General features: G+C 35.7%; 1 protein-coding gene and 1 long non-coding RNA gene across 2 annotated transcripts in view; one reads left to right on the top strand and one right to left on the bottom strand.

Moving 5' to 3' along the window:
- LOC138713396 (ecto-NOX disulfide-thiol exchanger 2) overlaps window positions 1-21897 on the top strand; it is a 98078-nt gene that overhangs the window by 39091 nt on the left and 37090 nt on the right. The window contains exon 8 of the mRNA XM_069845473.1: window positions 19247-19353. Coding sequence (XP_069701574.1) covers window positions 19247-19353 — 107 coding nt within the window. The remainder of the gene's footprint in view (window positions 1-19246; window positions 19354-21897) is intronic.
- Window positions 1-21897, bottom strand: part of LOC138713401 (uncharacterized) — a 207000-nt gene that overhangs the window by 159109 nt on the left and 25994 nt on the right. The gene's annotated exons all lie outside the window — the stretch shown is intronic.

Genomic DNA, 21897 nt, shown 5'->3' with positions numbered 1-21897 from the left:
ATATATTTTTAGGTTTAGGTGTGCAGCTTGTGCAGAAGAAGCTATTACATGTCTGGTGAGGTGAGGACAAAGTGGTTTTTCTGTTTTTGACTATACTGAAGAAACTAGATTTAGTGAACTGTACTGGTGACAATATATCGTTGTAAAGAATATTAATGACAATTTATGTAGAGTGTGTAAAAGAAATGGATTGAATGCAATTGAACTCTTAGAAACATTTTAGCTAAGAACAGTCAGCTGTTGAATTGAAAATGTGTTAAATGCAATTAGACTTTGTGAAACATCAGTATCTTGTCCTGAATTATTGTCATCTGGTCCCAACCAGTGGCGTGCATTCTGGGTAGGCTAGGTCTGCTGCGCCTACCCAGACAGACAGGAAGAAATTTATTAAATTTGTATTTAAAAGTAATACTGTTAATTTAAGAAAGTCTGCAGAGTCCTTAACTAATTTCAGCAAATTTTGGCTTGGCATCCTATTTTCATTTCCTTTTGGTTGGTACTGTACGTCGCATTTCAATAATTATTGTCCGCTGTGTGCTCGCTCTCGCGTCATCTTTCGTCACTGGAGAGTTGGGCAGCTCGGCTTGCTGAGCCTCCCTGGCCCTGCAGTGAGCGTAGTGTTTCCCTTCATAATCAGTAAATTAGAACAGCTGGTGCATGCGCCCTGATTTACGTGTCTTGCCCATTGCCGTAGTACGTTAGGCTGGTAGGTGCTAATGAAAGCGCTTTTGGTGATGAAATTACTGTATTATAGTGTTTATTTGAACTTCTATTGGTAAAGTGAGTGTGTTATAGAGTTTATTTAAACAAAGTGAGGTAAAACTAGTGCGATATTGTTGTAATATGGCAGAAGATCACTGTATAATTGAACAGATTTTTAAAAGGACTTTCGGTTGTAGATCATTGAACGAAAAAGTTGAAATTGTAACTGTGGGGGGAAGACCAGTGCCGGCGCTTCCGAACTTTAAGTTTTTACATAAAGAAAAGAGTAGAGAATATTTACGTTATTTCAATGTGAACCAATATGTGAAAACTAATTAGCTAACAGGATGCAGTCATTATTTTGCTGGCCATGCTTATTAATTTGTAACGATTTTTTTAGTACGTTATTTTACGACGCTTTATCAACAGCTTAGGATATTTAGCGTCTGAATGAGATGAAGGTGATAATGCCGGTGAAATGAGTCCGGGGTCCAACACCGAAAGTTACCCAGCATTTGCTCATATTGGGTTGAGGGAAAACCCCGGAAAAAACCTCAACCAGGTAACTTGCCCCGACTGGGAATCGAACCCGGGCCACCTGGTTTCGCGGCTAGACGTGCTAACCGTTAATTTGTAACGAACAAAGTGTGTGGAACAAAGAGGGTTATAATAATTTAAATAATCTCAGCAATGCCATTGTCAAACACGAACGATCGCAATGTCATTTGCGTTCGGTTGTTCAGCTTTCTTGTTTTGGAAGTGTTCGTATTGACACCCAACTTGATCAACAATTGAAATCGGATGTGGCGCGTCACAATGAAATGGTGAAGAAGAACAGAGAAATAATGAAAAGCCTAATCGACACAACGTGCTTCTTAGCCATGCAAGTACTGCCGTTCAGAGGGCATGGCGAAAGTGAAGATTCACTTAACAAAGGCAACTATATAGAATGTTTACATTTGTTGAGCAGCTACGACACTACTCTTCGAGAACATGTAGAGTCGTCTACAACATTTAAGGGCACATCAACAGAATTCAAAATGACCTGATAGCTGCTATCAGTGGCGTGTTGATGGAATCTATTAAGAATGACATTTCCATGGCCCAGCATGTTGCAGTTATTTTAGATGAAACATCCGATGTAAGCAACAAATCACAACTATCCACCACTCTCAGGTATGTCCATGACCAGACAGCACAGGTTCAAAAAACGTTTATTTCCTTCGTTGATGTGAGTGCAGATAGATCCTGTAATGGTTTATTTAATCATGTAATGGACATAGTGGGATCTTATGATATTAGAGACAAATTAGTTGGTCAAACATATGACGGTGCGGCAGAGATGGCTGGAGAAATAAATGGACTTAAAACCACAGTTCAAGACATTTATCCTAGAGCTCTATTTGTTCATTGTTTCAGTCATGTCCTAAATCTAGTCTTATCTCAGTCAGCTATGAGTATTAAGGAGTGCCGGATCTTTTTTTCAGACATTGAATGGACTAAGTAGCTTCTTCTCCAAGTCTACAAAACACGCGCATGCTCTTACTGAATATTCCAACAGAATAATTCCAAGAAATGCACCCACAAGATGAAATTTCTCTTCCAGAATAGTCAATATTGTAAAGGAGAACCGTAAATTGCTGGTGGACTTTTTTAAAAATATACTCAACAACTCATCAGACTGGGAAAGTGAAACTGTTGCTCTTGCGCGTGGATATTTGTCTTTCCTTTCAGAGTTTGAGACCAAATTTCTTCTAAATGTGTTATCAAAGATCTATGCATACATTGACATTCTGTACAACATTCTTCAAACGAAGCATTTGGATATTCTGTATTGTGTAGAAAAGGTTAATGAAACAAAACGTATTGTTCTACATGAGAGATACAGATTTGATGCATTATGGAGTGATGTTTGTAATGAAGTCGAATGTGAAGAAGTGCCGCGAAAAAGAAAATGCCTGGAAAATGATGTCATAAAATACAGGAGAATATTTTTTGAAAAAATAGACAATGTGACAAACCATATTACAGATAGGTTTGGAAATCTCCCTCAGTTGGAATTTATTTCATTGCTTGATCCAAACAAATTTCAGTCTTATAAATTAAATTTTCCTAATTCTGCCCTGGATGCGCTGAATGTAAAGCACAGTGCAGTGTTTGATATAGTTCGTCTAAAAAATGAATTGACAGTCCTATATTCAATGGAAGAGTTTCGTGGAAAATACCCTCATGAACTGGTGACACATTTAAAATCAAAACAACTCCACACAGAATTTGTCGAATTGTACAAATTGACCTTACTGGTTTTGACCATACCAAGCACATCTGCATCTGCTGAGAGGTCATTTTCTGCCCTTAAGCGGATTAAATCACTTCAAAGATCAACTCAAGGGCAAGAAAGATTAAGCAGTTTAGCCTTGATGTCCATTGAGAAGAAAAAGCTGAAAGAAATCTGAAAATCCCCTACATTCCACAGCGATGTCATTGAGGAGTTTTCTAAAAAGGAACGCAGAATGGAGTTCACCTTTAAGTAAATAAGGTATGATTTATTTAATTACCAATTTATTTTATCATTAGTTTCCGGAAGTTTCTGTTTTCTTACCCTCCTTCTGGCTGCTGCTCTGATTTGATGTCAGAACTCACTAATTATATCAAATTATCAATATGTTCGAGATATTGTAAGTTGTATACCTATGTAGCATGCAAACATGAAGAGCCTACCCTAATGCAATAGGTTGCTCACGCCACTGGTCCCAACAGAGAAATGTAGTAGGAAAATGTTTGAGGACAGAAGCAAGAAATGTTGTTGTTGTCTAGTGCCTTGCATCTGGCAATAAAGCCATTAGCAGTCGTGCTTTCCAATACTTTTGAACTGTAGTTTCTTCTGATCTTAATGCTTCACAGGTCTTCAAGTGATCTTCATTCATTTCTGCTGGATCATTACACAAGACACATATTGGTGAAGCTGAGATACCTATTCTTTAGAGATGACTTGCTAGACAATATTTGTCAATAGTCTGCTGTTTTCCTTGGTCTCTGGGGGATTATATCTGGGTTGGAAAGTAGTGTAATCCATTTTTTGTCTTTAGCATTTGATTCTATTTCTTGTAGGTATAAATGAGAAAATTTTGTAATGATCAAGTGTTTTATTGAGGAATATGAGAAATTACATTTAGGCTTTTGTTTTATTGTTGTGCCTTTCTTTGCAAGTGTGTCTGCAGTTTCATTCTCCATGATTCCACAGTGTGCTGGGATCCATTGGAGATGGACAGTCTTATTAAATTTTTGGAGTTGTGTTAACATTTTGTAGCATTCCCTTATTTTTGTTGACTTCTTTGTAGCATTGGAACATATTCCCTGAATTGCAGCTTTAGAATCTGAAAGAATTACTGTCTTGTTATATTTATTTAAGGGAAGATTTAATAATTGTCGGAGAGCAATGTGTATAACCTCTATTTCACCATCATAATTTGTTCTGTCTCTGCCAACAGAATGATAAAAGGAATAATGTGTACATGTAACCCCAACTCCAGTAAGGTTTTCTGTGGTGGATCCATCGGTATATATGTGTAGTCATTCTTCTGTAGGGTATCTAGTATTGATCATTTCCAGTGCAAGAAATGTCAGAGACGAAAAATCGAGGCATTATTAGCAAGTACGAGTAGATACAAACTAACTTACACTGGTCATATTAGTTTATGATTGGAATAACATTAAAATTGAGTTTTAGAGAACATGTTTTTGTTTTAATAATTGTGTTTATCTTTATTTTGTTTGAGGAAGACAAACTATCTTCCAGTTAATAGTTTTTTTTTTTTGTGGGAGAGGGGAGAGCCTCAAATCTAGTAATAGCTGATAGAAGTTTGTCAGTAATTATTTTAATTTTTGTTAAACAAACTGAAACATCGGTCCCAAGACTGTAAGACTCAATTTTAACGTAATTCACGAGATAAAAAAATCACTAGGGTGAGGCTGGAACTCGATCCCTTCCCTCTGCATAACAGACAGGTGCCTGAATCATCTGAGCTTCATTTCTGCACGGCATTTCACTATCTTCACAAAGATCCAAATTTTTATTTTATTGCACGACTTATATTATGACCATTTATTGTTTCCAACAAGTCAATTTTCTTTGCATCTTTAAAGTGCGATTCAAATGGGTTATGACAACACTCCAAATAGAACGAATTTCAATAATTCCTTTAACAATAGCTTCTGTATCTGTGCTCTAGGTCTCTGAGCATACGCAGTGCTTTGTATTTGCGACTTGGAATATTCAAACGACCCATTACTTTTTTCCTGATACTGTATAAATTCTTTAGAACTGTTAGGTTGTCCCTTTCCCTATCTTCTTTAAACACGGAACTGATATCTAACTCTGAAACATTGACTGTCCTTGTATCTATGACACAGTGTTAATACCCAAAAACCTGTGCTATGAGAGTCTCAAATTGTACTTAATTGTTAGACTGATCTTTTATGTAAAATTTTAAAATATGAACATTACATTATTTTCCCAAAGTATGAATTTCATGATAAGGTTTGGTGAAAATTATTCTAAAAAATTATATGTACTGGCCGTGTCTCACTTCCTGAGTTGTTTCTTTGTTGGGTGAGATGCAGAGAGGGAGAGTGGGAGGTCCTGTGCAGTTAGTAGCCTACTATCCTGCGTTCAACACATCGGCCTTTTCAGGTTTACTTTCGTCAGCCATTGACAAGCGAATGTATAGGCTGTCCCCTCACAAAACAAATTATGTCCTTCTCATCAATTCTGCAGTGCTTGGGAAAAGTGACATGTCAGTTTTCACAAACCTTTTTTGATAATTTATTGACAACTTACACTGATTTATGTCGATTTGATTTTTTTCTGTATGAATTATTGTAATGGGAAGAATACCTATGCATTTTTTTTCCAAGTGAACAGATGTTCTTTGTGGAAAGTGACTTGTGTCACTTTTCCCGAGCACTACAGAATTCCTGTAACTAAACACTAATACCAGTAGTAGACTACAGTCTCTACTCGAGATTATTGACCTAATCGCGATCACGGTTGTCGTGTGTACACATCTGTAAACTCTTTCCTGTATTTTCCCTTTCAACTTAAAGTGTAACTGCGGAATCCTTGTAATATTTTATTAGTATTTAATAATTAACAGACAAGTGAAAGCTGGTATCTCAATAATTCAGTTCAGTGGGACAAATGCGTGTGCTTTTTAAGCCTGCAATCTGGTTTTATGGCGAAAAATTGTAGTCTCATTTCTACTTTTGCATTTTGTCTGTTTCGGTATTTTGTTTTAGTGGACACATACGCAAAGAATTCAGTGATGAAACTGATAAGTATTATTTTCTGTTTTAAATGTTCAAAAATAATAATATTATTACGTATATTATTGGGATATTATTATTATTATTATTATTATTATTATTATTATTATTATTATTATTATTATTATTATTATTATTACTAGTATCGGTGTCACATTTTCATAACATTTATATACTTTTATAGTACCCGCTAAGTATAAAATAGCTGTCGGCGCAGCTCAGTCGGCTAAGGTCCTTGCCTACCGATGCAGAGTTGCGCTCAGACGCGGGTTCGATTCCCACTTGGGCTGATTACCTGGTTGGGATATTTCCGAGGTTTTCCCCAACAATAAGGCGAATGTCAGGTTATCTCAGGTGTGAATCCTCAGCCTCATCTCTTCAAATGCCATTTGCTATTACCAATCCCATCAACGCTAAATAACCTACTAGTTGATACAGTGTCATTAAATAACCAAGTAAAAAAAGTATAAAATAAAATTTAAAATCATATAGCTCTCACGGAATCCCGACAACATACATTGAGAAATGCTGCTCTATGGTAATTCAGCAGTTGTTCAGACTGAACAAAGAGTAGCCTAGTGTGCACATACATTTTCGGAAATCGCCATCAGAGATAATAGTGATAGTGGTAATCGTGATTAGCAGTAAAGATGCCTGCGATGGCATAGGATAATGTTTTCAGAACATGTAATATGCTATATATTATTTTAATGTACCGAAGTACTCTTTCATCGTATGTAATATGCTGCCATGCCACATGCTGTAGCTACCATGACGATCCAAGCAGACATAAGGGGAGTGGCTACAAGCACTAGGGAGTCCTCGGCTCAGGAAGTGAGACACGGGGCAGTATTTCAATTCTTATTTATCATATATCATATATATGTACAAAAGTGAATACTTTCTAAATAATTGTTATAGATTATATGTAGTACACTGCTGGTCGTGGATGAAAATTAGTATTCTAGTTTATATCATTAAAATAAAACACAATATTGTTTTAATGTCATTTCCATTTCTTTAGACTCTGACTCTTTCGAAAATGACGCCCAAGCAACAGTTATTGTACTGTTAACTGTTGCAAATGTCCTAGTCTGGAAATTAAGATATCTCATAAAGCACAGCATTATATCATTCCATTGACTCAGGGCTACAGTTCTTATCCAGTGGCAAGTACTTAACTTTGTGTTACTCATCCACTCTTCCCCCTTTCAGAGTGGTGCGCTGACACTGTAGATCTTTTTGTCACCATAGCATTGCCCTCTCTTGTGAAGGAAATCAATTCTCTTATAATATTAAATTTAGTATAGCTACAGTTAATACAGTCCTGCGCTGTGGTGTCGTGGTCTAAGGCATCCTGCCTAGGACTCACGTTACGGAATGCGCGCTGGTTCGAGTCCTCATGGGGGAAGAAATTTTCTCATGAAATTTCGGCCAGTGTATGGGACCGGTGCCCACCCAGCATCGTGATCCACTTGGGGAGCTACGATAGGTAGCGAATCCGGTTGTGAATGCCAGCTATAACGGCGGGGGGGGGGGATCATCGTGCTAACCACACGATACCTCCATTCTGGTTGGATGATCGTCCACCTCTGCTTCGGCATGTGGGAGTGAGGCCAGCAGCCGGCTGGTCGGTCTAGGCCCTTCACGGGCTGTAGCGCCACGGATTATTATTATAATTATTATTATTACAGTTAATACAACTTGATCCAAATTTTAGTGTTAATAATTGTGGTCTTCATATTTTGACTTACATATATTGTTTTGATGGATAATACTGAAAAATATAAAATTATAAGTACTTTCCGAAAATGTCCTAAGCTTAGAAGCCATTACTTTTTTTAACTGATTATTAGATTCTATTTTGTGACATATGTAGTTTGAGAACTCTGCTCTAAAGAGATAGGAATGTTAACGACTGAGAAATCCTTGCATCTTACTGCTGAAGAGACAAAGTTTTGTTCTTAAACAGGCTTTGTTAGGGCTTTTAGAATATTGTATGACCATTGGATTTTGTCTTCCAGTTTCGCAGTTTGAAGGTAAGGATAAGTGGGTTTCTAGCCGATAGCTTTCCTATTTCTTGTGCAATTTCGAGAAAAGGGATCAATATATGAATGTCGAGGGGTTTTTAAACAATATGTAAAAGCACATTGAAACCTCACTTTTGTGTCCAAGATGATTCCATTGGTTAATATATATTTTGGTTTCAGGGATCAAATGTGTTTTTTGATATTTGACACTATTAACTCATTATTACTTACTCAGACTGTGTGTTGTCACATTCCTGTTGATTAAGTGAACAGTGAATCATTTAAGACAGTTCTGTTTTGCCATATACAGTGAATATGTATCATTATCAAACATAAACATTCAAATTTTATGATTCTGAGGGAAAGAAGGTATGATAGTCTATCTTTCAGAAATTTTGTTAAAATCAAGCTAATTTGGAAATTATGGAGAGGGAAAGGGGAATTTCTACTCACTACTTTGGAAACACTTTTTTATTTTTAATTCTGAATATCATCTTAAGTAATATCAAGAGGATAGAAGAACATGGTTAATTTTATTACCATCGTCTATTTTATCCCCTCCATTTCCGGTATTGGAAAAGGAAATTAAATTCATGCTTCAAAAATCCAAAAATACACTAACATCTCATTTTCCTAAAATTAAGTCATTTTAATATATAAAATACCTAATGGCACAGATTTCAACTTCAGATTTTCTTCGGGCATTTGAGCACCTGACATCAAATATGCAATGTTTCATGTTCTTAACTGATGTAGTTGCAGACTGGAATTTTAGCAAAGCCTAAAGTAAGTTGAGTAATTCAGTAAAATGTACCTTAAACGAAAATATTTTCCAGCCATGTGACTTTAGAGCTAAAGAACATTTTAAAATTTCCTGGAATAAACAAAAACTGTCTAACACAGAAGCAAATCAAATTAAGTCTTTATACGGAAAATTTTCGGTGTTCCAAATTGTATCATTTAGACAAATTTTAGGCATCCTATATATTCTACAGAATTTTGTGTCTCAGTATTGAAATCCCTTGTTACCACAAATAAACTATTGTATTTAAGCATAGTTCAACTCACTTGGAACATTTTATGATCGGTAACTGCCTACAACTTCAAACAGTTCCTGTGCTGATAAATGGTCAGTCACCTTTGGAATTCAGATTTTAACAGTACAGCACTACCTGCAGTATTCATCAATGAATATCTGTATTGGTGTTTAGTTTTTTGCCCTTTCCAGAAATTTTACTCAGACCTACATTTCTTACTTTAATAGTCTGGCGTCATTATCTCTTCAAAGACAAGTGTTGTGCTTGATCCTAACATGAAAATTATAGTGATTTTATGCAAATGAGAGAGATAAATTATCCGTTAAGCAGATCATGAAGATGTTCTACATCAGTAAAACTCAAGTGGATGGATATTTTGAAGCTATGGGAAAAACTGTGCTTATGGAAAAATAAAAATAGAACTTAAAACTGAATATAAAGACATTAATGAAATAGTGCAAGAGTGGTTAAAAAATCACCGTGTGTTGGGCCCTGTGGTACAGCAATATGCTAGAAAGATATGTTCAGTATGATTTCGCAGGCTAAATGTAAAATATGTTTTGTTTTTGGCATGTCATCTATCTACAGTGATTTCTCCTAAATTATTGAACATACTTTGCTCCTTTTCAATATTTATGGGCCATTTTAATCAGTAATGATGCATATAAAGATTATAGATCTTTATTAAAAAATTACACTCGAAATTGGCTCTTCTTCCCCCCCCCCCACCCTACCAAATAAGATGAAGAAATAAATGACCTGGTTTAGGCAGGTTCCTCCACACTTCCATAAATAAATTATATTGAAAACTTCCTGAGACGAGTAATGTAGGCTAATTTTGCACATTAGTCATTAGAGACACACAAGAAAGAACTTAGACTTACTTAATTTTTCTGTAAAGCTTTAATTAGTGTAATTAATATGTACAGAATTAATGTCTACAATTGAAAGTGTCTGTAGGCAAAGAATTTAGTACTTAAGAGATTTCTACACAAATTATTTTTTAAACTGAACATGATCCTAGTCATTGTAGAAATAGAACAAAGCTACTTTTTTTCTTTAATCATTTTACTTTTCTGTACTGGTAAGAAAATGTAATCAAAATTCCTTCTTTGACACACACATTTTAAAAGCCAGGAAAAGTAACTCGTCCAAAATAAGTCTCTCAAAGAATACTAATTCAGTTTTCTTATTTGCAAATCGTGTCTGAAAGTAAGTTTATTATATAAGCGTATCTGATAAATTTACCTGAAATTCAAGTTCAAGCAATGGAAACATCTAAAACATTCCCACTTATAAACCCATTCAATTGCAGTATGTATTATGTTTTGTAAAGTAACTTATGGATTAAATAACGAAACCATCTGATACTGTGGTGTGAGAAACACTATCATGTGCCAAGTAAGTGAAATGTAACCTACAAAAACGAATTTTGAAACCAGTTCATATTTAAGTGATGATTACCAAATAATATAATCTTTATAGTGTTCCCTTCATTCTGATGGTTATGTAATATGTTGCATTGTCACGTTTACATAACGAATTTTAGCAGTAATTTGCTTGAAAATTATTTGTCGATTCATTATTTTACTTTTAAATTGATTGAATGTATGTTTGAATATTGGGAACATTCTTCTTATTTTTAAAGGTTTTTTTTAAATTTTGTAATTTCTTTATGTTTTTATACGTACTGAAATATATAGCATTATAAAAGTGAAACAGCATTTTTTAAATTCAGTAATAAAATATGAAAACATTACACACCAGAAAAAAAAAAACAGAACCTTGGGAACTATTCGGTACTTGTTCTGTTTCAGCTAAATTACAGTAAAAAGATACTAATCTGTACAAGAGAATAATGGAAGAAATTTAGTACTGCATACTCGAAAGAGTGAAAGAAACTTTTAGAAAGGGTATGGTTCTACAGGATTGTTGAACTACAAGGATGATGATAAGAAAATACACTTGGATAATCATACATCATCATCATCATCATCATCATCATCATCATCATCATCATCATCATCATCATTGACCTTTATTATTAGAACAATCCTTACCACTTTTGTGCTTTAGGAAAACCTGGTCTCTTCTATAAGATTTGTCATTGTCCTTATATCTCTTATATGTTTAGGTGTTATGAAAGTATCTTCCAATCCACTTATGTGTTTTTTTTCCGATCTGATCTTCATTCATTCATTCATTCATTCATTCATTCATTCATTCAATGTTCTGCTCAAGAGCAGATTTTTCACTGCAAACCCAGCTTTCTCCAATCTTTCCTATTTTCTGCCTTCCTTTTTGTCTGCTCATATAATTCATATATCTTAATGTCGTCTTTCATCTGATATCTTCTGCTCCGAACTGTTCTCCCATTCACCATTCTTTCCAGTGCATTCTTCAGTAAGTAGTTTCTTCTCAGTCAGTGACCCAACCAATTCCTTATTCTCTTTCTGATCAGTTTCAGCATCGTTCTTTCATCACCCACTCTTTCCAACACAGCTTCATTTCTTATTCTGTCTATTTCACAAGCTCCATTCTTCTCCATATCCACATTTCAAATGCTTTTATTCGCTTCTCTTCATTTCGTTGTAATGTCCATGTTTCTGCCCCATACAGTGCCACACTCCATATAAAGCACTTCACTAATCTCTTCCTTCGTCTTTTTTCCAGAGGTCCGCAGAAGATGCTCGTTTTTCTATTAAAAGCTTCCTTTGTCATTGCTATCCTCCTTTTGACTTCCTGGCAGCACTCATGTTACTGCTTATAGTACACCCCAAGTATATGAAGCTGTCCACTTGCTCTACTGCTCATTTAGAATTCGCAAGTTTACATTCTTTATTTTTCTTCCTATGACCATGGTCTTCGTCTTGTTTGTATTTATCTATGCTTTATTATTTTATTATTAAAATTGAATATATTTAATTTGTTCCTAATTTTTTTATTTCTGATCTAGTCCTTTCTTGTGTAGCCTGCCGCAACTCTTAGGAATTTCCTATCTGCTGTTTCATATTCTTCTATTTCTTCAATTACACAAACACAATAAAAATAATTTTTCTTTAAAGTAAACTGTTGAGAAACGTCATCGTCTGCTTACTGGCAGGAGTATTAATATAATAATGTTATTCTGAACATGTGAGGACGAGGAAGAAGTGCTAAACCTAAATAATATATACTAAAAGAACTTCCTGAATAAAATATAAACATCGAGCAGGGTGTACTTTGTGGAGAGGATGAGGAACTTCTTTTCATTGCGTTAGCTATCCCTCTGCTCGTACATTGCTTATCTCAACAATTCCCTAAATTTTCTTAGAGGAGATGATGATGATGATGATGATGATTTGACCTTGCTTTATTATATTTTATTTTGTCATCACCTGTCCTCGTTTTCATCCATTGTCGCCGAGCAGATTATGAATAATGGTGGTGGTGGTGGTGATGATGATGATGATGATGATGATGATGATGATGATTAAATATGTTATTGTAGCTTCGAATTATTTTTTAAGAATTGTTCCCAAGTTTATTGCACATAGTTTTGCCTACTAATTTTGATTTAAAATGCAGTGCATTACTCTGGTTCTCAATAGGATTAAGTAAAATCAGCGACTGTTAAAATTTTCTCACTTTAAGTACACTAATTTATTGACTGAATAATCTGTTTTCCACTGTGAACAGTTGAGGATGGTTTTGTATTCTTGTATTCTGTGTGTATGCAAATCTTAATGTGAGATTTCATTGTGCGATATAACAACTTATCTTTAATTATTTTAGTTGCATCAATTATTTTGTGGTGAGTAAATGTTTCTGGCTGAAACTGATGCATCTTGGGTCACTCAGCTTGGTCGACTGGTCATGGGTAATTTACCTATGAACCTTCCTGAGGCTTGACAGAAAGTGGACATCAATGTACACTACTGGTGCAGTAAGAGAAACATTGCTAAGTCAGTCTCCCCCTGGACATGTTTTTGAAAATGGTATAGTACATGAAATGTATGTGTGAGTGCCTCAGAACCCTTAGCTTCTAGGAGGATTTTCGTATTGCTCATCTACATTTTAATTTTTTAAACATAAATTATGGAGCGGAGTTTTGTAAATTGTTTCTTGTTTTATATTGACTTATTCACTCTTATTTGTAATTGTACAATCACTTCGTCTCAAAATTAAAAATTGAAAATGTTGGGATTAATCTGACTTGAAAAATGAAAACTCTATTTTCAAACTACCAGATGTACAATAAAACATATTATTAAAGAAATGAATATAATGAACGAAAATTAAATGTTGTGAAAGTTCAATGATAACATTTAATCTTGTTCTTATTAGTTTATGTGTCCAATTATTAACTGACTGGCCTATGCAATATCCATAGAGAGAGATGTACCAATTGCAATTTTCACATCATATAGTATATACTTTTTATATACGAGAAATATTAGCATTGCTGTCTGGTATCTGGTGTTGAAAATACAAACTGTTGGTGAACATTGAAATTACTAGTTCTAGAAAATTTCTTACAACATTAATCTATCAAATGTTGTACGGTTCTTTTATGATCCATAAACTTAGTGTGACATAGGGTCCCCAGCTTTACTTCCCTGCATGAGGAAGCCTTGCTTTGGATTTTCTCGTCTGCCATGTTTAAATTCACACTATTTCAGTCAAAAGGCAAACCAAGAAACTACACTACTGAGATCTACAGGGATATCAGTAAGAATATGAATTTTTTTGCTGTTTGAATTATGGTAAAAGTTCTTGATCTCTTTTGACGAAGTATAGATTGTGTTTCCTGAAGTTTGGTATAATTTTCATTCCATAAAAGTTTTCCTTACAAAAATTTATTTCAGATTCATAAGAATTGTCACATTTCTGTGCTGCAGATTAGTAGGTGAAGAAAGAGTGCTCATGGTAGAGATAGAGGAAATGTGTTCTGATGGGATAGTGCAGTGCCAGTTTAAGCTACTTAACAGTTTGCAGTCAAGCCACGTAATGGCAGCAGCTCTTGCTCCATGCATAAAATATGCTGCCTTACCTTTGTTGATAAAATACAGTGGGAATCAGAAATGCGACTACATGTTTGATTGCTTTGTGTGATGACAGTATTATGGCTACAGGAAGTGAGACATTGCCATTGGAAAGTTAATTCTTGAAATTAAAGAACAATGCAGAACAATACCAACCAGTGTCACTTTATTGCCTCAGAAGTGCTTGCTGTTCACTTCCCAAGCATAAGATTCGCTTTCTTAGCAATCTTTCTCTTCCGTTACTGCCCAAACTTTGACATACACATTTTGAATGTGCCTCTTCAACAGCTCGAGTATTTCCTCTAGTATAATAATGACAGTTGTGTCGATTAACACTTTTGTTCATGTGGAACACAGCTTCATCAGCAATGATTGTAATGAGAGCAGTGAGTGATTTTCCAAAGTATTGCCGATTATGCTTCGTTGTGAATGGCGAGCAGTTGGAGCAATAAAGTGACTCTAGTTCTTATTGTTATTTATTATTCTTCATTTTGAAGAATTGCCTTTCCAACGGTAGTGTCTCATTTCCCGTAGTCATACTGTTACAAAGCGATCAAACAAATAGTCATTCTCTGTGTATCATATTTCTGAGGAAAGTTAGTGGATTATAGCTTCAAATTAAGATAAACAAGGTTTCATATCACTCTACTGAGAAAATAAGTTGCTCAGCTTCTGATAATCATTTATTGAGAGTGATCATGATCCATATTAAAACCTTGGTCATTTATATATGAGGTACTAAGAATACAAGTAGTGTAAGTCCACAGAAACTATTAGTAAGATATTTATTGTTTTAGAAAAAATACAAAAATCAGTAGTACAATTTTTAATCTAATGTACATTTATTTATAAACACAAAATATCCTTTATCTATACCACAGCGGTGACCAAAGCGGGTGTCATGATTACATTGTGTAATCATAGACATTCAAACGGGTACGAGGAGTCCCTTGTACATTGCTGTGTGTTTCATTCACGTACTGAAGGCAAGCAGTGGCAGTATCATGTCGCTCTGCAAACTCTGTCTCTACAAGCAGTAAGAGATGGTTTCGTAAATAATGAGAAGGAGAACTTTTTTGTTGTTCTGCTGGACAAAATGTAATATGTTTACTTTGCTCAGTGGTTTCAATTAGGAGTATAAGGAAACATTAATTGCCACACTGAATAATGTATTATTATTATTATTATTATTATTATTATTATTATTATTATTATTATTATTATTATTATTATTATTATTATTATTGACCACTAAGTATGTGTTTCCATAATTCTTCTGTACTTGCATGAACATTGATATTTTTAGATCTTCTCCCTAGAAGGATAAAATTATTAGGTTTTATTTCAGTTTTAATCTTCTTAATCTTTAGATGAGGGTAACTATTTATTAGGTATTCATTTAATAATAACATTGTAGAAAAACTGATTCCATATTATGTGCCAACGAACTGTTAAACGCCAGGAACTGACATGTCTTAAATCATAGCCAGGAAGAGAAAGATGACATAAATAAATGTAAGGAAGTCAGCCACCTAATGGGGTTTGAAATATCTTGTGCTCTAAAGCCTTTTTCCTAAGTGAGGAGGGCTTGCTTCATTTGTCTTCTGACAAAATGGCAGTCTGTTTCGTGTTCAGGTAAAGTGCTACCATCTATTGCCAGACCATTAAATAATAGATTCATTTTATTATTCATTTAGAAAGATACGAGGCATGTTCTTAAAGTAAGTTCCGTTTTCAATTATAGCCGTCGCATCGCTGCAATTGTTATTTTGTGCATGCGTGTTTTCTTCTTCAGTCCTCAGGCAAGCTGTGCATGCAGTTTCAGAGCTTCAGTCCGTGTGTGTGGTTAGTTGTGAACAGTTGAATTGTTTAAAGTGATCGAGCAACCCACCGACTGTGAGATGTGGTCTGTTATCCGTTTCTTGAATGTGAGAAACATCAAACCAGCTGACATTCATCATCAACTTTGTGAGGTGTATGGTCGATGATGCCATTAGAGATGGAATGGTCAGAAGATAGGTTAGGAAGTTCAACGAGGGCCGCATCTCTGTACATGACGAGTAGCGTACCGGTCGGCCATCTTTGATCAATGACGATTTGGTGCGTGCTTTCGATGAAAAAATTCATGAGGACAGGAGGTTCACAATTTCTTGGCTTTCCTTGAATTTTCCACAAATGTCGCGGAGTGTTCTCTACAAAATTGTGACAGATCGATTATGATATCGAAAATTGTGCTCACAATGGGTACCCAAGATGTTCACCGAGGAAGACAAAACCAAACGAGCTTCTAGTGCATTGAGCTTTCTCACACGTTACAGTGAGGAAGGCGATGAGTTTCTTGACCATATCGTGACAGGTGACGAGACTTGGGTGTCTCACATGACACCTGAATCGAAGCAGCAGTCCATGGAATGGAGGCATACTGCATCGCCAAGGAAAAAGAAATTCAAACAAACCGTGTCAACACGCAAGATCATGTGCACTGGTTTTTGAGACAGAAAAGGAGTCCTACTCATCGAATCCTTGCCTCGGGGTGAAACCATTAATAGAGAAACCTATTGTCAAACTTTGAAGAAGCTCTGACGCGCAATTCAGAACAAGAGACGTGGGATGCTGACTGACAGAGTTGTGTTGCTTCATGACAATGCTCGGCCACACACAGCTCGTGACACCCAAAATCTCATCTCGAAATTTGGGTGGGAACAAATTGACCATCCCCCCTACAGCCTGGATTTGGCTCTGAGTGACTTTCATCTCTTCCTGCACCTCAAGAAGTTCCTCGGTGGTCAATGTTTTGATGGCGACGATGAAGTGAAAACAGCAGTGCAGGAGTGGTTTGCATCGCAGGAGGGCGAATTCTACAATGAGGGGATAGAAAGACTTGTGCCACAACTCGATAAATGTCTCAATAATGGTGGAGATTAGGTTGAGAAGTAATTGAAGTGTGGGGAATACAACGCAACAAAAATGGTTTGTAAATATCTTCCCGTTTACTTACTACACCCTTTTGCAACTTACTTTAACAACACGCCTCTTATTATACTGTTGTATCTATTAAACCGTAAATTAGTAAATGTTTAATTTTTCGATTTGCACCACTTGTATTCTAAGCACCTCTTATGATATTTATTTGAAAACAATTCTATCTGTAGTTGACAAGAAGAAAATTTCATAGAATATAATTCCAGATTTCTGGACATAACAACTTCTCAACTTCTGCTTTATTAGGTAACCTGATAGTAGGATTAAATTGCTGAGCTTCCATAGTATTTTATTTATTCTAATATATATAGTGATTCAGAAGTTCGTGCAAAGATTTTAAAAAATGACAGACAGGGGCACAACATTTATTTTTGTCAGATATGGGGTCAGCATCACATCGTTGCATTGTATACAATTTGAAATTCCGGAAGGCCATGTTACAACTCATCACTCTGCTGGTTTCAACAGTTGCCTATCCAGTAAAGAGTTACAGGAGGTGTTCGATGTGATCATCATAGACCTCTAGAGATCAAACAAAATGGTGAATCATTGATTGTCAGATTCTTGCACCCAGAAGTAGCAAGCCACAAGCCACAATCCTGTTCCTCTATTGCTCTTCATCATTCATCGGTGTGACCCCACAAGAGAAGGTTCAGACTAATGAAGTCTGGCGATCATGATGGCCAAACAACCATCCACCACGGTCAGTTCACTTGTGTAGAGGAGTGTGCAGAAACTCATGAATGAAGCACGTGAAATATACTGAGTGACCATTTGAAGCAATATGCGTTGCCTCACTGCCAAAGGAACTTTCTTCAGGCGCAGTAATGATGTGATGCTGACTCATGTTGTCTGACAAAAAATATTTGTTGTGCTTCTCTCTGCCACCTCTTGGAATTGTGTACCAGCTGTTGAATCATCCTGTATTTGAGCATGAATGCTGTTAAGGATCAGTTATTTTTCCTATCTTCTTTCATGAATGTTAGATCCGTGCTGTAATTCACCGAAGTACAAGCAACAAGTTTACAGGCTGGCAAGTACACATGGTTGTAGCTATAAATTGCAGGTTATCGGCAATTCACAAACGTGCTTATTAATTGTCACTAGTGAAAATACATAGAAAATTGGCAATGTTTCCTTTCAAGCTATGTTCTTGGAGAAATTAAAATTAATTTTTTGCATTCACAGGTTTATGAATACAAGATACACTTGCTTCAAAAATACCACGCATGTCACCTCCTGCATGCTATAGAGTCCCATTGCCTGACCAATATAAAATTGAATATTTATATTTTTTTGTTTTTAGCAGGGTTGTGATGAGATTTCTGTACTTCCTCGTCAGGAAAAGAAACCTACATTAACACACTTTATTCTCAACACTCAGCATGTCTTTCCAACATATATTTTATTCACATAAAATCAAGTAAATACAAATAAGTTTGTCTGACTTAGCTTCTGATTCATTATGTATTTAGATCAAGAGGTGGGTAGAAGTGCTAATTTTCAAGTGAACTTAAAATAAATTCTTTATCGGTACCTTGTTATTATTTCTGCTGTTTCTCGTGTATTTAACAGTTCTGTCTTGTGAATTATCTGTTAGTTACAAATTGCCAGCAGTACTTCCTCTCTGGGGCTGTGCTTACAAGCAAACATTCTCATGGGGGCAGATAAAAAAGTTATTTTTTTTTTTCCTTCCACCTTTAAGGCTTCTGCACAGTCTAAAAAGATTTCTTCATTTCAAATGTAACAGTTATCCTGCTTGATGTGGGCCTTGTTACATCATTGGTTAAAACATGTAATATGAAAAGTGATGCTCTAAAAGACGCAATAGTCCATAATTCTTCCCTCAAAGCTAAATTTAAAAAATCACTTTTTTGTTCTTGTAGCGACCCAGATTAACCTACTGGTATATAATAAAATGCATAGGCTTTGTTATATTAAAGTGAATACTGCCACTAAGAACTGCATCTTGCAGTGTGTGATTTTAATCATTGTTGCACTCAAAGTGTATTTAAGGAGAGTTCTGATGCATTCACACATCCAGTTGATGAGATATGTTAATTGGTGAAGGGCTAGCAGGAAGGACCACCCTGTGCAGGGTGATTGTTATTTCTTCTAACTGTGCTTGTCTCTCCTCACTGGTCAGTCGGTCAGATCGAGAGGGTTTTCTCAGCTGCCAGTCACAAGAAGGTTTGGGACCATTTCACCAAAGCCCAGAGAAAGAACATAGAAATGTGGAAGAAACAATGTGCGGTACGTACATGTTGAACGGAAGTGTTTGGATCTGATTTTCAGTAAGAAGCTGTGAAGTGAAAGTATGTAGTTACTATAGTATGTAAATGATTGTTTCATTGACTGATATTATCTGGAATTAATTTTTCCCATTTGAAATACGTGAATATAGTAGAGCTTTCACAAGTACTGAAAGCAGAAAAAAGAAAAAGAAACACATTAGTTAAACCTATGCAGCATGAATATCTGGGTGAGTGATGAGTGAAGTCATGTTTTTGGTGAAGTTTTGTGATTCTTTGATTGCTGAACTGTGTAATCAAATGATAGAAATCAGGAGAGAATTTCACTTCATACACCTTAATTTTTACTGATGATCAGATCATCTTCATTTTTGAAGTAAGGATATAGAAAAGAATGATCAGTTTAGAGAATGACAGTGCCTAAAATTTATCTGTAAATAATTCAGAATGGAAAATGTCTTGTTCAAAAAACTTTTGTAAATAGACTGACTTAATTCCGACCCTTGATTTTAAACATTGCCTTAAACAAAGATACCGGTATTGTTTTTGTTGGCTGCACATGATGGTATTTCATAGATCTTCATTGCTAAGTCATTTGTCAATGAAGTCTGTTGTTAGAAAAAAACTTCAGAATTCAGTAGAGATCCCTATCCGGTGGGTGATTCTTTAACATGCAGTGTAGTGAAATTAATCACGAATGTATGTAGCACAATTTATACGTTGTTACACAGATGAAATTAAGGAAAATTAAATCATAAATCTTAACATTTTGTAACACGTACATAAAACAAACAGAGTAAGTAATCACATATTTTACTGATTTGTCTATTACAATTTGAGTTACATTATAGTACAATGCAGTACAGTGTAGGTGTTTATTATCATTGTCTATAATAATAATAATAATAATAATAATAATAATAATAATAATAATTAATAATAATACTTACTTACTGGCTTTTAAGGAACCCGGAGGTTCATTGCTGCCCTCACATAAGCCCGCCATTGGTCCCTATCCTGAGCAAGATTAATCCATTCTCTATCATCATATCCCACCTCCCTCAAATCCATTTTAATATTATCTTTCCATCTACGTCTCGCCTCCCTAAAGGTCTTTTTCCCTCTGGCCTCCCAACTAACACTCTATATGCATTTCTGGATCCGCCCATACGTGCTACATGCCCTGCCCATCTCAAACATCTGGATTTAATGGTCCTAATTATAATAATTGTATTGTGGGTCCCTATCACCACGGCATGGCGTGCCCTCAGGTTGCGGATCGAGGAGACAGCCTCCAGATATGGAGGGTAGCTGTGAATATATTGAATAAACAGTCGCAGACAGCCGATGAGGGGTGGTCCTCCAGCTTGGGGGTTGGGCGAAGGGCTAACAACCCATTACCGTAAAAAAACAGCTTGTTACGAATCCTTCAAATAATAATAATATCTAAGTAATATGAATATCATCATTATCATCATCATCAATTCATCACCACCACCATCATCATCATTCTAAACCATTTGACCTGATCCATCTCACAAAGAGGTCTTCCATCCTTTTTGCAGGTGCCAAACATCTTGAAATCTGTTAGTTTTAAATGCATTATTCTATAAGTTATTCTTTCTTGACCCATATGCATTTTGTGTTGTAATCAATTAAATTTGTGTGTTTTAATTTTTTTTCTGGTATCTGCATTCTTAACTTGATCTCTGAGGATGTGTCAAGAAACATATCTCAGGAATTTAGTTTATGAAGAGTCCATCATTCTCTTATCTCTTTTATTCATTGTCCAAATCTGTATAATATAACGGACAGTAACTTTTTGTAACATTTAAGCATTGTATCTTTTCCGATTTTCCCTATCCTAGCATCCAGTGAGACGGTGTTGCCATGAGCATCTAAGTCATTTATATTCAGAATGAGGTTGGGAAACATGTCCCACCCTAACAACTATCTAAGCCAGGAACACACATTCCTTTTCTCCCTTGGTTAGAATATCTATGCTTCGCCACATTACCTGTATGTCCTCAAGATCGATGAAGCCGTATTTTATTAGTATCTCATAGCCAATTGACTAGTCTCGTAAATTGAGACAACTCATCCTGCCTTTGTTTTCCTAATATCGGGATGATTAGAAGAAATGGCCCACTGACCTACATAATCCCCCACATAAATTTCGGCATTTTCCAAATTACAGTAAAGCCTTAAAAAAATTGGAGCCTTTGTTTCATTTGTTGTCTGGTTATTTCAGAACGAGTTGACTCAAGTGTTACTTGCCCTGTGCAAGGACTTTGGATCCTTGTCCAGCAATGATAGCAGTGCTGTCTCCTCGCCACTTACTCTGTCCTGGCTTCTATCATTTTCTATGACTGTCATGCTGCTGATTTTGATTAGATTCCACCTAGGTAGCTATTAGGTTACGTCCATTTTCGGCTTTCTCCTTCAAAATTCTATTAATTTGCTTCAAATTAAGCAACAAAAATGGGGTGAGACAAGTGGCCAGCAGGCTTGGAGATCACATAGATACTTTCTCTCAGTTGCAAAT

The sequence above is a fragment of the Periplaneta americana genome, chromosome 14 (genome assembly GCF_040183065.1).
Source record: "Periplaneta americana isolate PAMFEO1 chromosome 14, P.americana_PAMFEO1_priV1, whole genome shotgun sequence".
Lineage (NCBI taxonomy): Eukaryota > Metazoa > Arthropoda > Insecta > Blattodea > Blattidae > Periplaneta > Periplaneta americana.
Note: the sequence above shows the minus strand (reverse complement) of the source record. Positions and strands in the feature narration are given on the sequence as shown.